The 13,872-nt window shown below is 48.2% G+C and overlaps 1 protein-coding gene across 1 annotated transcript in view; it reads left to right on the forward strand.

Annotated features, from left to right (window-relative positions):
- The window catches only part of ERBB4 (erb-b2 receptor tyrosine kinase 4), a gene marked incomplete at its 5' end in the record, with an annotated part of 401,399 nt that overhangs the window by 173,517 nt on the left and 214,010 nt on the right, over window positions 1–13,872 (forward strand). Inside the window, one exon of the mRNA XM_015423413.1 lies at window positions 6,419–6,604. Within this exon, the coding sequence (XP_015278899.1) occupies window positions 6,419–6,604 (186 nt within the window). The remainder of the gene's footprint in view (window positions 1–6,418; window positions 6,605–13,872) is intronic.

Genomic DNA, 13,872 nt, shown 5'->3' on the forward strand with positions numbered 1-13,872 from the left:
GTACTGGCACGAGATTATTCATTTATGCCGCATGTTTCTCCCCAGTGGGGACCCAAAGAGGCATACATCATTCTCTTCTCCATTTTATCCACACAATAACCTTTTGAGGTAGGTTAGCCTGGGAATGTGCCACTGGCCCAAGGTCACCCAGCAAGCTCCCATGATTTACAATCTTATCAACAAGATCCTGCAAAATAAGGTAATCTGCAATCCAATTTTGATTTTGTCCAGGCAGACAGAGAACAATTCGGGGGGTGGGGGGGATTGATATTTGTTGAGAAATTGGACTGTAGCAACGAGATGACTTTTTGCCAACTGTTGGATGCAGAACGCTGTGCCTTCAAAGGAAGTCTGGCTGAGACGGTGCTGGTTCCGTACGTTGTTGGATTGAAATTTCTGTGTACCGGTAATTAAGAGAAAAGAGGTGTCTCCCACAAATGGGATTTGTGAAAAGGTGCGGGCTTTTTTTATGGAGTGTTGGAATGCAGAAGAAAATGTGAGGCAGGCATTTTATTCTTTGTTAAGGCAGCTGCACGCAGAGGAGAGGAAATGGTTCTTTATTTTGGAATGCGTATGTGTGTTAGAATGGGTTGTTCTTTTTTGTTTGATGCTTTCAAAATATTTTTTTTTTAAATCAGTTTGATGGGAATGGACAGTAAACGTGTTTTATAGGGTTAGGGTTGCCAGCTTCACGTTGGGAAATTCCTGGAGGTTTTGGGGGTGGAGCCAGAGAAGGCGGGGTTTGGGGAGGGGAGGGACTTCAGTGTGGACATGAGGCCATAGACTCCACCCACCAAAGCAGTCATTTCCCCCCCAGAGGAACTGATGTCTCTCATCTGGAGATCGCTTGTAATTCTTGGAGATCTCCAAGCTCCACCTGGAGGTTGTTATTGTTCAGTCGCACAGTCTAGTCCGACTCCTCGCGACCCCATGGACCAGATCACGTCAGGCCTTCCGGTCTTCCGTCGTCCTCTGAAGTTGGCTCAACTTCATGTTCGTTGCCTCTATGACACTGTCTAACCATCTCATCCTTTGCCGTCCCCGTCTTCTTTGACCTTCAGTCTTTCCCAGCATCAGGGTCTTCTCAAGTGAGGGCTCCCTTCTCATTGGGTGGCCAAAGTATTTGAGCTTCAGTTTCATTATCTGGCCTTCCTGGAGGTAGGAAGCCCTATTTATAGATTAATTTGAAGGCCTATGAATTTGGAGGCCTCACTGAACTGTGGTTCGGGATCTTCTCCTTTCTGATGGTTATGTCACTTAAAACAGGGCCAGTGCTTCCTCTAAGCTGTGGAGTTTTGTGAGCAAAAATTCTACTTTGTGAGCTACTGGCATTAAAGTTGTGATCAAGCGATTTGGATGCTGTGTAAGTTAGTTTGCTCTGGAGCCGTCCTTCCTGAGCTAAGACAAAAAGGTGTGAGCCAGAGGCTAAAAAACTGTGAGCTAACTCACACTAACTCAGCTTAGAGGGAACCCTGGTCCAGGCCCTGGTCCTAATCGGGCTCCTTGAAGAAAAATATCACACTTTAAAAGAATACCGCACGATGGTGTTGAATAGTGCCGAAAAGGTCATGGATGTCTTATGACGAACCTGTTGTGTATTGGGATTGAATCATCCCTGATGGAATCACCCCTGAGAGTGGCTGAGCTTGGAGCATAAGAACAATAGCTGACCAGGACTCTGGAGGTGACCAATGAGGAATTAATGTTATGTAAATAGCCTATCATTGGGAGTGGGGTGTGTTTGGGTGTGGCAATTGCATGCTATTTAACAGAGCCGAGGCTATGGAGTCTCGTCTTGCTGTTGCTGGAATCACAAAGAAAGTTGAGCTGATCACTAGACTCGGACCTGCTCATCCATGGAACCCACTATTTAACAGACCCCTGGTGGGTTTCCAAGGCAAGAGACGTTCAGAGCCGGTTGGCCATGGCCTGCCTCCGTGTAGCAACCTTAGACCTCCGTGGCGATCTGCCATCCAAGAACTAACCATGGCCAACTTAGTTTACGGAAATGGGGAGGAGGTGTTGCTTTTTTTTTCTTGGCAGGAGGAGGAGGATGAGCAATCATAAACCAAAGATTCATCTTGTATCTAGAAAATCTAGAAAATTTTCCATAAAGTTGAATACAGGTAGAGATTCACAGGTGGAGTTTTTCCACAAACAATTTTTAAGAAATTCAAAAAACTCTGTGATCTGTAAGGATGTAGTAGTGTTTCTGCCAGCTGACTCGACAGACCCCCAGTTCTAAACCCGTTTCAATACTTTTTTTCCCAAGAATCATGCTGGATTCAACATTTTAAAGGTACATGCAGACATCCATAAAGCATATTCAAATACAGCAATCCTCAGTGATTCCCATTGCAGAGTCTATCATTTCTTGGAACCTCCCTTTGAAATTCTGAAGCATTTCACCATTTTCATTTCCCTCTAACGCCCCTAGCATTACTCAGACCTACCTAGGCAAACAGTATGGGCACATTTTTTTAAAAAAAATGTCTTTGCATGACTTCAGAAAGGAAATAGTTAAAGAGTTAAGCCATCTGTTATTTTCATTACGAAAAAGCCCCCTACAATTAGTGTCTTGTTCATCTTTTTTGAAAAAATAGGAACTATTATGCAAATACTCTGCAATTTGGTTTCAAATGCTCTTTGTGCTCTGATGAGCAATTTTCTTTAATACGAGCCCAGCCTCCTTGCCAGGACTTTTTTCTCCTGTGTAATTTCCCCCCCTCCTCTTTTTTTCAGGGGTTGGGGGTGGAGGGGCTTCATTGTGCTGACAGAAAGTTCCTCAGATACTTTTGCCAAGACTTGTGGTGGTATCATTGTTGTTATTCTTGTCAGAATTTTTAAGAGGAGTGCATTGGGGAAAAAAAAAACTTTTAAAAAGCTCACCACGAACATCAGAAGAGCCCTGCTGGATCAGACCAGTGGTCCATCTAGTCCAGCATCCTTTCCTCTGGACAGCCAACAACAGGGCACAGAGGCCAAGGCCACTGATAGACTCATCTCCCATAAATCTTATTGCCGTGGCCATCACAACATCCTCTGGCAGCGGATTCCACATTTTAATCACTCTCCGTGGACTGTGAATTAGGGCTCCTGCAGCCATACCTGTGAATGAAGGATGCTTCCAAATCCTTCCACAAGAGGAATCGTCCCCACCAGCTGGCCAATTGTTCATAGGACAGGGGGAAAGAACTGCCTGCGTATTCTTTTTGCCCATCTTCTATCAATGTGTCCCAGACTTTTGGTTGGGGTGACACACCCTGGATACGTCTTGGGATACACAATATCCTTTAGAAGGATGGATTTCAACATGTATACAACTACACATGGAAACGTGGATCCCGTGTTGTTCCACAGGAACAAAATATGAATTATTGTCAAAGGCTTTCACAGTCGGAGTTCATTAGTTGTTGCAGATTTTCCGTGCTGTATGGCCATGGTCTTGGCATTGTAGGACCTGACGTTTCGCCAGTAGCTGTGACTGGCATCCTCAGAGGTCTAGCACAGAAAGATGGAGTACTCTCTGTGTCAAGGTGAGAAGAAAAATAGTAGGCAGGTAATTTATATCTCCTCGGGAAGGTGGGGTAGGGCTGAGTCATTATCTTGTAGGAGTTCCCCAGACTGTGAATATGCTGATGGAGGAGCTTTCCTGAGGAGGTTCTTTTGTATATGGATTGTTTCCTGAGGAGGTTTCCTGTTTCCTGAGGAGGCTCTTTTGCCTATCCTTTTTCTTCTCACCTCGACACAGAGAGTCCTCCATCTTTCTGTGTGATACCTCTGAGGATGCCAGTCACAGCTGCTGGTGAAACTTCAGGTCCTACAATGCCAAGACCACGGCCACACAGCCCGGAAAAATCTACAACAGCTAATAAAATATGAATTGCATTGTTCCACAGAAACAAAATCCACCGCCCTCCTCAAATCACAGTTAATCAGCCAAAGGAAGGAGCAAAAGTGGAGCAAATATGGAACAGGGAAGGCAGGACTGGCCGTGACCCATGACAACTAGGAGCTCTGAGGTGTTTTCTCTTTGTGGACCAGGCCTGATGCGCAGGGCGGGTGTAGCAACCAGGAAAGTAAATGGTAGTTTGGTTGTCTGTCTCACCCCTGCATGGTTGCTTAGGACAGTCCCCAATTTGCAAGGGCAGTCTTTGAAGCTGTGTGACAAAACATTACAGTGAAGCTCTTTGGATATGAGTGGTAGAGACGTCAGCACCTGCTTAGCACACCTGTTAAAAACAGTGGGACCTCACAGGGTTTAGATCGGGCACCGTACACGTACGCTAGGAAGCTGGAACTTGCTGTACACTTATGGTTTGTCTAAAAGGGTAAGATCTGAAATGCTGACGGAGGCCAGCTGCCTTCCCCAATTTCAAAATGCTCTCATCGAATTTCTCCCAGTTGTACGCAAGGGCTTCGTTCAGGTACGATCCTCGATGTCTGGGCCAGTCAGAAGGCATCCCATGACCCCTCCGGCACACTAGTCACATGTTACAGCAGGCAGACAGCCAACCTGCCTATTTGTAAGAAAGGGCCAACATGCGTTCAGTTTACAAATGAAACCAGGGCCAGGACCGAGGTGAATGTGGGGCTTGTAAAACACATTCTGGCGTGCAGTGCGTTCACGGTAATGTTCACCATTCTAGTTCGTTTCCCAGTTTGCTACTTATTTGTATTATGCTGTGTGTGCGCGCGCCTGTGCACGTGCAAAGAGCTGTCAAGTCACAGCTGGCTTATGGCAACCCCAGCAAGAGGCTTTCAAAGCAACCGAGAAGCAGAGGTGGTTTGCTATTGCCTTCCTCTGCAGATTCTTCCTTGGTGGTCCCCCTTCCAAGTCCCAGCACTGCTTAACTTCTGAGATCTGAGAAGCAGAGGCGGTTTGCTACTGCCTTCCTCTGCAGAGTCTTCCTTGGTGGTCCCCCTTCCAAGTCCCAGCACTGCTTAACTTCTGAGATCTGAGAAGCAGAGGCGGTTTGCTACTGCCTTCCTCTGCAGAGTCTTCCTTGGTGGTCCCCCTTCCAAGTCCCAGCACTGCTTAACTTCTGAGATCTGAGAAGCAGAGGCGGTTTGCTACTGCCTTCCTCTGCAGATTCTTCCTTGGTGGTCGCTAATCCAAGTAGCTATCTTACTTTGCTTCCGAGATCTGAGAAGCAGGCGTGGTTTGCCACTGCCTTCCTCTGCAGAGTCTTTCTTGGTGGTCCCCCTCATCCAAGTACCAACACGTCTTAGCTTCTGAAATCTGATGAAATTGGGCGATGACATCCCGCTTTCCCTCCAACCCTCATGCTAGTAGCCTTACAGTTAATCATGAGAGCCAGTTTGCTGTAGTGGTTAAGTGTGTGGACTCTAATCTGGGAGAACCGGGTTTGATTCCCCACTCCTCCACTTGCAGCTGCTGGATGGCCTTGGGCAAGCCATAGAGCTGTTCTCTCATCAAAGAGAAACTCCTGTTTTAAAAGGGGGGGAAAGGACGATGGGGGAATCGATGGCTAGATGGGGAAAAAAATGAATATCAGAAGAACACAAGAAGAGCCCTGCTGGATCAGACCAGTGGTTCATCCCGTCCAGTATCCCATCTCACACGGTGACCAACCAGCTCCTCTGGAGGGCCAGCAAAAGGGCACAGAGGCCGAGGCCTTCCTAAGAACATAAAAAGAGCCCTGCTGGATCAGACCAGTGAGGGTCCACCTAGTCCAGTGTGCTGTCTCACACAGGGGCCAACCAGCTCCTCCGGAGGGCCAACAACAGGACATGGAGGCCAAGGCCTTCCCCTGATAAGAACCTCAGAAGTGCCCTGCTAGATAAGACCAATGAGGGTCCACCTAGTCCAGTGTGCTGTCTCACACAGGGGCCAACCAGCTCCTCCGGAGGGCCAACAACAGGGCAGAGAGGCCGAGGCCTTCCTAAGAACATAAAAAGAGCCCTGCTGGATCAGACCAGTGAGGGTCCCTCTAGTCCAGCCTCCCGTCTCACACAGTGGCCAACCAGTTCCTCTGGAGGGCCAACCACAGGGCAGGGAGGCCGAGACCTTCCCCTGCTGAGAACCTTAGAAGGGCCCTGCTGGATCAGACCAGTGAAGGTCCATCTAGTCCAGCATCCCGTCTCTCACAGTGGCCAGAGACCTTCCCCTGCTGAGAACATGAGAAGAGACCTGCTGGATCAGACCAGTGAAGGTCCATCTAGTCCAGCATCCCGTCTCTCACAGTGGCCATGCAGTTCCTCGGGGAGGGGGCCTTCCCTGAAGTCAGCTCTTGGCTCTGTGATTCAGAGATCTCCGGGATTCGCCTCTGAATGTGGAGGTTCCCCTCCCCACAACAACCCCAGTTTTGTCGTATAGGAAGGCCCCCGCAGGTGAACGCCAAATGTGACACTTGGAGTGCTGTTTTAATAAACCTGTGACATCCTTGTGTTTCAGGAAGCTCTTATCATGGCGAGCATGGATCATCCCCACCTGGTCCGGCTCCTGGGGGTTTGCTTGAGCCCCACGATCCAGCTGGTCACTCAGCTGATGCCCTACGGCTGCCTCCTGGACTACGTTCACGAGCATAAGGACAACATTGGCTCTCAGCTGCTGCTGAACTGGTGCGTCCAGATAGCCAAGGTAAGCTCTTGCAAGTGTGTTTCGTCATTACCAATGGGGTCAGGGCCGGCCGGCGTTGTGAATGTCAACCCTTTCGAGAGCTCCCACCAATGAGGTCTTTAGATATGTTCTGGGCCTGTAGCCAGGGTTTTTGAAATGCAGGGCATTTAAATTTCTTAAGGGGCACCGGCTAATCGGCGTAATCTGGGGGAGAAGGCAGTGATGCTCTGGGCTGGATGGGAACTCAGGGGGCTTTGCCAGCAAGTCGGGGGGCCTCGCCCCGAGCTGCCCCACTGGAGCTACAGGCCTGATACGTTCCGTTATCTACCGTGCGCAAGAATAATTTCTGCATTCATTCGTGGAGTACATAAGCACACCTCATGATGGGAGTGAGGAGTTCTATATTCTCTTCTGCTTCCCTGGATATTTTATTAAATTACCCTTAAGTCTGTCTACTGAGACTGGCGCTCTCTTATTTGTTCTGTGGTTTGGATATACCTGTTGCTAGAAATCAAATTTGGGATGCGCGTAGAAATCACTTTCTTGAACTTTCAAAAACCAGATACAATCTATAAGGATGTTTGCCGAAGTTGGGCATCTGTGCAAATGACCGAGATAAAAAACCAAAACGAACGTTGATTATTTCCCATAATCGGACAGCAATAGCGCTTTCCCAGGAGAATCACACCGGATAGCTTTTGTGATTTCAGACTCTGAAGGCTTGAGAAAACTTTTATCCACTTCTGGTGTCATGCGGAGTTTGATATCTAAAGCATGCAGGTTTTCACGCAGCTTGCGGAAAGAAATCACATAGGAAGGGGAGGCAGTGTCCACATCGCACTCTGTGATGTGTAACTGTTTTGTCCTGTGGCTCCTAGAAGTCTTTTATGTACAATCTGGTATGTCATTTAAGGGGTTCAAGGACCTGTTCGCTTGGCCCTGCCAATTGGCCGCCCACCAAACGGAATGGCATCCCGCCACACGATGTTGTGTGGACTACAGCTATGCAAATCGACCTTTAGAAGCCACTTATACCATGTACAAATGTACATTGGCATATTTACCTGTTGTACTCCTATATATTAGCACAGTGCCGTGGGTTATTTTTGCTTTGTTTGTCTGCAGCCATCGGTATGCCCTTCCTAAGGATCTGTTAGAACTGGGTGAAGGCAACGCTAAGGTTCTTTGACTTGTGTAAGAATCAGCCTCCTGTTAGGAAATTTTACGCTAAGGCTTTTTTTTTGGTGGTGGGGGGAGGATTAACAGTGTGGGATGGTGGAAGAAGATGTGGACGGAAGACCGGTACTTTACCCCTGATCGGTTCTTTCTTTTCCAGGAAGAAGGGCGCCAGTGGGTAAAATCAATGGATGATAACTCTTTGGGTGAGGGAGGAATAGCAATTCTCTGGAATAACAAGGTGGTTAATTATTGAGATGGAGCAACGTTTAATTAATCTGTGTTTCTCGGCATTGCCGTAGCAGTCTGACCTTGCGTTGCAGTGTGAAGCCCCCCCCCCCCATCGGCTCTTCATAAAGAGAATGTATGGAAGCATCTGTCTCTCCAAAAAGTGCATTGTGGGCCCCAGACAGAGATTCCCCTCCACTGCTTCACCATCTCCACTTGCCAAGATCCGTTTCTTCCAAGCTGCTTGATTTCTATATCCATTGTGTGTTTCCGTAGCCTATCTTTCTGGAAGTGAGAACTCTCGGCTTGCAACAAGGCGGCGTGGGGGGTTATTTCATAATGCTATCAATTGCGTCGCTGCTCGCTGTGTGTCAATGGCATTGCGATTGGGTCACTATGGGCCGGTGTTTATCTTGCAACATGCACAGAGTTCCCAGCCTCCAGGTGGGGACTGGTAGTCTCCCGGAATTATGACTGATCTCCGGACTACAGAATCAGTCTCTTTGGAGAAGATGGCTGCTTTGGAGGATGGACTGTATGCAGGCCCCTAGCTAGGATTTTGTGGCTTGTGGGGCACTTTTTTTGGGTGGGGCTGATGTTCTCAGTGCAGATTAACACATGGAATTCACTGCCGCAGGAGGTGGCGGCGGCTACAAGCATGGACAGCTTCAAGAGGGAATTGGACAATATGGAGCAGAGGTCCATCAGGGGCTCTTAGCCACAAGGTATAGATAGGAACTCTCTGTCTGGGGCAAGGGATGCTCTGTCTTCTTGGTGCTTGGGGGGGGGGGCAACAGTGGGAGGTCTTCTAGTGTCCTGGCCCCACTGCTGGACCTCCTGATGACACCTGGTATTTTTGGCCACTGTGTGACACAGAGTGTTGGACTGGATGGGCCATTGGCCTGATCCAACATAGGCTGCTCTTATGTCTGGGGCAGTGATGCTCTGTATTCTTGGTGTTTGGGGGGGCAACAGTGGGATCTGGAGCTTGGAGGGCATTTGAACTCACCAGTCGCATGGGGGCTGGGAGTGGCTTATTGGTGAGTTGAAATGGCCTCCAGGCTCCAGATTGGCTGGCTACCCTCAGGGGCCAATCCGCAGGCAGGTTCTGGGATCCCGCCTGCCTTTGTTCTGGGGCTTCAAGCTCCAACTCGGTGGCCTGCCCGGGCAAGCCCAGACATGCCTCTCCACGCTCCCTCTAGGAGGCCTGCCAGCCAAGTCCAGTCATGCCTCCAGCAGCAGTTAAGCCGGAGTGGAAGATTGCTCATGTCCAGACATAACACCAGGGGCTCGTCCAGATGCAGCCAAGAGAAGACTCAGTGACAGGCTAGCAGCCTGGGCTCCAGCCAGTGAGCCAGACCGAGGTTGCAGCTGGCTTCATCCCTGGCCGTATTCTTGCCCCGTTGGGACCCAGCAGGTAGATTTCAGAGGCTGCCTTAAGAACAGCTTTTCCCACAACCTGCTTAAGCTGAGGGCCAGCGAGGGAGCTCCTTGCTGGTGCAGCTGGTTTTTGAGGTCATCGCAAACCTTGTGCCGTGTGCCCACAGTGCCTGTGAGGTTGGTGAGGCTGAGAGAGCTCTCTCGAAGACTGCCCTTGAGAGAACAGCTCTGAGAGAATTTATGACTGACCCAAGGTTTTAGTTTAGCTGGGTTGGAAAACTTGTTTAGACAAGCTCCCGGACTGCACAGTCCCCTTGTTTCCAAGGCCTGTGTGCCAGCTCCGGGATTACAGTCTTCCGGTGCTTTGGGGACTTTTGCACAGCTCTGTGTGAACTGCTGTGTGAATCAAAGCTAGGGAAACTTCAGTTTTGTTCCGTTTGCTTGGCTAGTCAGGAAGAAGTGGCTTCTGACATACCCGGAAGAGAAACTCTTTTGATATAAAAATATGAAAGAAATCAAATAGAGAATATAAAAAGAAGAAATTCATACCATCATATGCGTAATTACAATTACATCAAAGGAGAAGAGAAGACAGGAAGAAAAAAGATATTTCAAACATATTCCAATTATCCATAGACTATATATATATATGAAAAAAGAAAGAAAAATCCACAATTGTGATACATTAGAATTGATTCTTAACCAAGCTTCAAATTATATTCCTTAAATGGTGATCTCATAATACTGAATAATTAATATTAACATAAGTCATATATTACTCTATATAATGCCCTGTAAGCATATTAATAGTTTTTAAATAGTTTTAAAATATCTGAAAATTGAATAAAGTCATACAATATAGAATAGTGTGACACAATAATTGTTATATAGTGAATATTAAATAAGTACCTATCTTTTCACACTTTCTCACTCTTTGAAACACTTCAGACATTTCAGTATGCTAATTCATGTATAACATTTCAGTAACTTCTGTCTTTTCTCCCCAGTAATTAAATAAAATATGAATAGGAAGCTTTCCATTTATCCTGGAATTCTTTGATCGGCTTTTTATTTATGCAACTCATTAGTTTTGCCATTACTGCATTTTCAGCTAATTTGTCTTTCCGATCCTCTTGGCTTGGGCACTCATCTCCTTTCCGTTTTGTTGCAAATGTAATTCTGGCTGCCGTTATCATGTATCTAAATAATTCTTCCGAGATTTTTTCCCGATATTCTCGGCTAAAATACCCAGTAACATATTCTCAACTTTCATAGTAAATTTGACTTTTAATTTAATTTTATTTTTTGATTTCACTAGAGAAGCTGAACTAACTACAAGCCATGCGTGGCGGGATGCCAAATGGTGTTCCTTCGGAACAGCACTTGTGGCTTCTTCTGCCACATCGTGCTCAATTTCCGCTCAACCTTCAGTTTCCTAAAGCAGTTTGAAAACATGTGTGATACTTTTTCTGGAAACCCAGAACTCAGTCGGGCATTCAAGCAAGGTTCGGTGGCCTCCCTCTTGACATGCTTGTCTTTCCTCAGGCGGTTTGGGATATTTGCCCTTCAGGGGAAGGGCTGCAACGGAGAGGAAGAGAATCTACTTGGTGTGCAGAAGGTGCCAGGTTCAATCTATTCCATCTCCAGTTAAAAGGCAGTAGGAGACATGAAAGACCTCTGCCTCTGGATGCTGAAGAAGAGACATTGGCAGCCTCAGTATACAGTAAGGTAAAGGTAAAGGTTTCCCTTACTAAAAAGCCAGTTGAATCTGACTCTAGGGATGCGGTGCTCATCTCCGTTTCCAAACCAAAGAGCCAGCGCTGTCTGAAGACATCTCTGTGGTCATGTGGCCGGCATGATGTAACACCAAATGTGCGAGTAGATCAATGGGTACCTACCTTAGATGGTAGGGGGCACCCTCCCCCCGTCAAGGGGGGTCCATGGAGCAACGACGACGAGAGGCGAGGCGGCGAGCGGCAGACGGCGAGCGGCGGAAAAATGGCGACGGAGGCATAACATCTTCGAGGGTCCGGATGCTGGTGGAAGGCGGAGCCAGGAAGACGCCGGAGCGTGGAAGGCGCATGCGCAGTGGAGCCTTAATGGACGGAACCGGAAGCTGCACCGGAAGCGCGCCGAGCGCCAGAGAGGCCCGCTGTACCACCACCGGGAGGAAAGAAGCCAGAAGAAGCCGTGTTGATGAGCCGATCCAGAACATTCCTCCACTGGGTGCTGTTAGGACAGTCCCCACCCCAGCATATATGTGGCCTTAGGTAAGGGATAATGGTTAACTGTAGAGCCGCTCAGAGACCCCCTGTGGGGGGTTTGAGCGGGGTAGCAAGTCGAAAGTTAAATAAATAAATAAATAAATGACTAGATGCCGAGGTGCATGGAATGGTGTTACCTTCCCACCAAAGTGGTACCTATTTATCTACTTGCAATTTCTTGCTTTCGAACTGCTAGGTTGGCAGGAGCTGGGGCCAGAGACGGGAGCTCACTCCGTCACGCGGCACTCAGGTCTCAAATTGCTGAACTACAAACATTCCGGTCTGCAATTCAGCGTCGTAACCTCTGAGCCACCATGGCCCCCTGTACAGTATACAGTAGAAGAAGAAGAAGAGAAGAAGAGATTGGATTTGTACCCCGCCCTTCACTACCGAAAGGTGTCTCAGAGCGGCTTACAAACTCCTTTCCCTTCCCCTCCCCACAACAGACACCCTGGGAGGTCGGTGGGGCTGAGAGAGCTCTGACAAACTGCTTTTTTTCAAGGACAGCTCTTATCAGACCTATGGCTTGCCCAAGGTCATCCAGCCAGGTGCAAGTGGAGGAGTGGGGAATCAAACCCGCTTCTCCCAGATTAGAGTCCGCGCTCTTAACCACTACACTAAACTGGCACACAGTAGAAGTGTGCAAATTGTTCTCTCAATATTTTTCAGTTTGGGTCTATGGGGCCCAGAAAAATTTGGGACTTCCGAAAAACCCCAGATCCCAATACTGGTAAAATATTCTGGTACGGGGTTTTTTTTGAAAATCACAATTTTTTTCCAGGTCCAATAGACCCGAACTGAAAAATACAGAGGGGAAAGAAATGCAGCAAAGCCAGCTGAGAGACGGTCCAGCTGGGCTCTTTTGGGCACTCCCTTTAAACCGGACTGCCCAAAAAGAGCCCGCAAAGCAGCTGATCGCACGGGGGGAACTCTGCCCAAGTGGACCCCATCTGAGCCAGCAGGAAAGTTCTCCCCGTGGGATCATCTGCTTTGCGGGCTCTTTTGGGGCAGTCCGGCTTAAAGCTGCACTGCCCAAAAGAGTCCCAGCTGAGTTGGTGGGGAGAGTGCCCCCCCCCGGCTTCGACACACACCGAACCACAGTGGCCCAAATCCACGTGCCATCAGGAGGTCCACCAGTAGGGAACAACTGAGTTTTCTGTTTAGTAAGACATTGGCAAACGAATATAGCATGTTACATAATTTAATCCTAGACCTATTGCATGTTTTGTTGAGTTGTTTAACCTGAGTCTCAGAATGAAAAGTTAGCTTTAAATGACATTTAAAAATGGTCCCCTGAAATGTAACAGTCTATAGGGTTGCTAGATCCGGGTGGGGGAACTCCTGGAGATTTGGGGGTAGAGAACAGCTCTGAAAGGACTTATGAGTGGCCCAAGGTCACCCAGCTGGCTGCATGTGGAGGAGTGAGGAATCAAACCCAGTTGTCCAGATTAGAGTCTGCCACTCTTAACTAGTACACCAAAGAGCCAGTGGTATCTGAGTTCAAATTCTTATCTGGCCATGAAGCACACTGGGTGTCTTTGGACCGGTCCCTCTGTATCAGCCAGCCTCCCTCCCAGATGAGTCGAGAGGAGCATCTATGCTGCCCTGAGCTCTGTGGAAGAAGGTCAAGCTAAAAATGTGACTGTCTGAGAGGTGGCTAAAAAAATGGAGACAGATTGTTCTTCCTCAGACCTGATCCTTGGTGAAACGTTCCGTGATGTAGATCACATTTTTAAAATGGTTGTTTAGGGTCAACAGTAATGTGAATTTCTGAAGGGAGCTGGAAGTTGTTTGGGGGAGTACCAGTGAGCTTCTAGTCTGGAAACAGAAGATATCGGCAGAGGTCATTTCGGGGGGGGATCGCGGGGGATCGCAGTTCCCCCGGGTGAGGTACGGGGGGCGGGGCACATGATGTCAGGGGGTGTGGCATATGCTAATGAGTTATGCTAATGAGTTCCCCTAGCTCTTTTTCTACGAAACGACCCCTGGATATCGGGCATGTCTCCAAGAGCCACCAACTCCCTGCTCATGACACCTGTCCAACCAAAGGGAGGTTTGGGGGCGGAGACATGGTGTGGAGGCAGCATCATGACATGGGGCCATCAGGGCTCCCTCTAAGCTGCGGAGTCTTGTGAGCACAACATCTACTTGGTGAGCTCCTGGCATTAAAGCTGTGAGCGAGCAATTTGGCTCCTGCATAAATTAGTTTGCTCTGGAGCCATCCTTCCTGAGCCAAGAGAA

This window comes from Gekko japonicus, unplaced genomic scaffold (genome assembly GCF_001447785.1).
Source record: "Gekko japonicus isolate JY-2015 unplaced genomic scaffold, Gekko_japonicus_V1.1 scaffold1499, whole genome shotgun sequence".
Classification (NCBI taxonomy): domain Eukaryota; kingdom Metazoa; phylum Chordata; class Lepidosauria; order Squamata; family Gekkonidae; genus Gekko; species Gekko japonicus.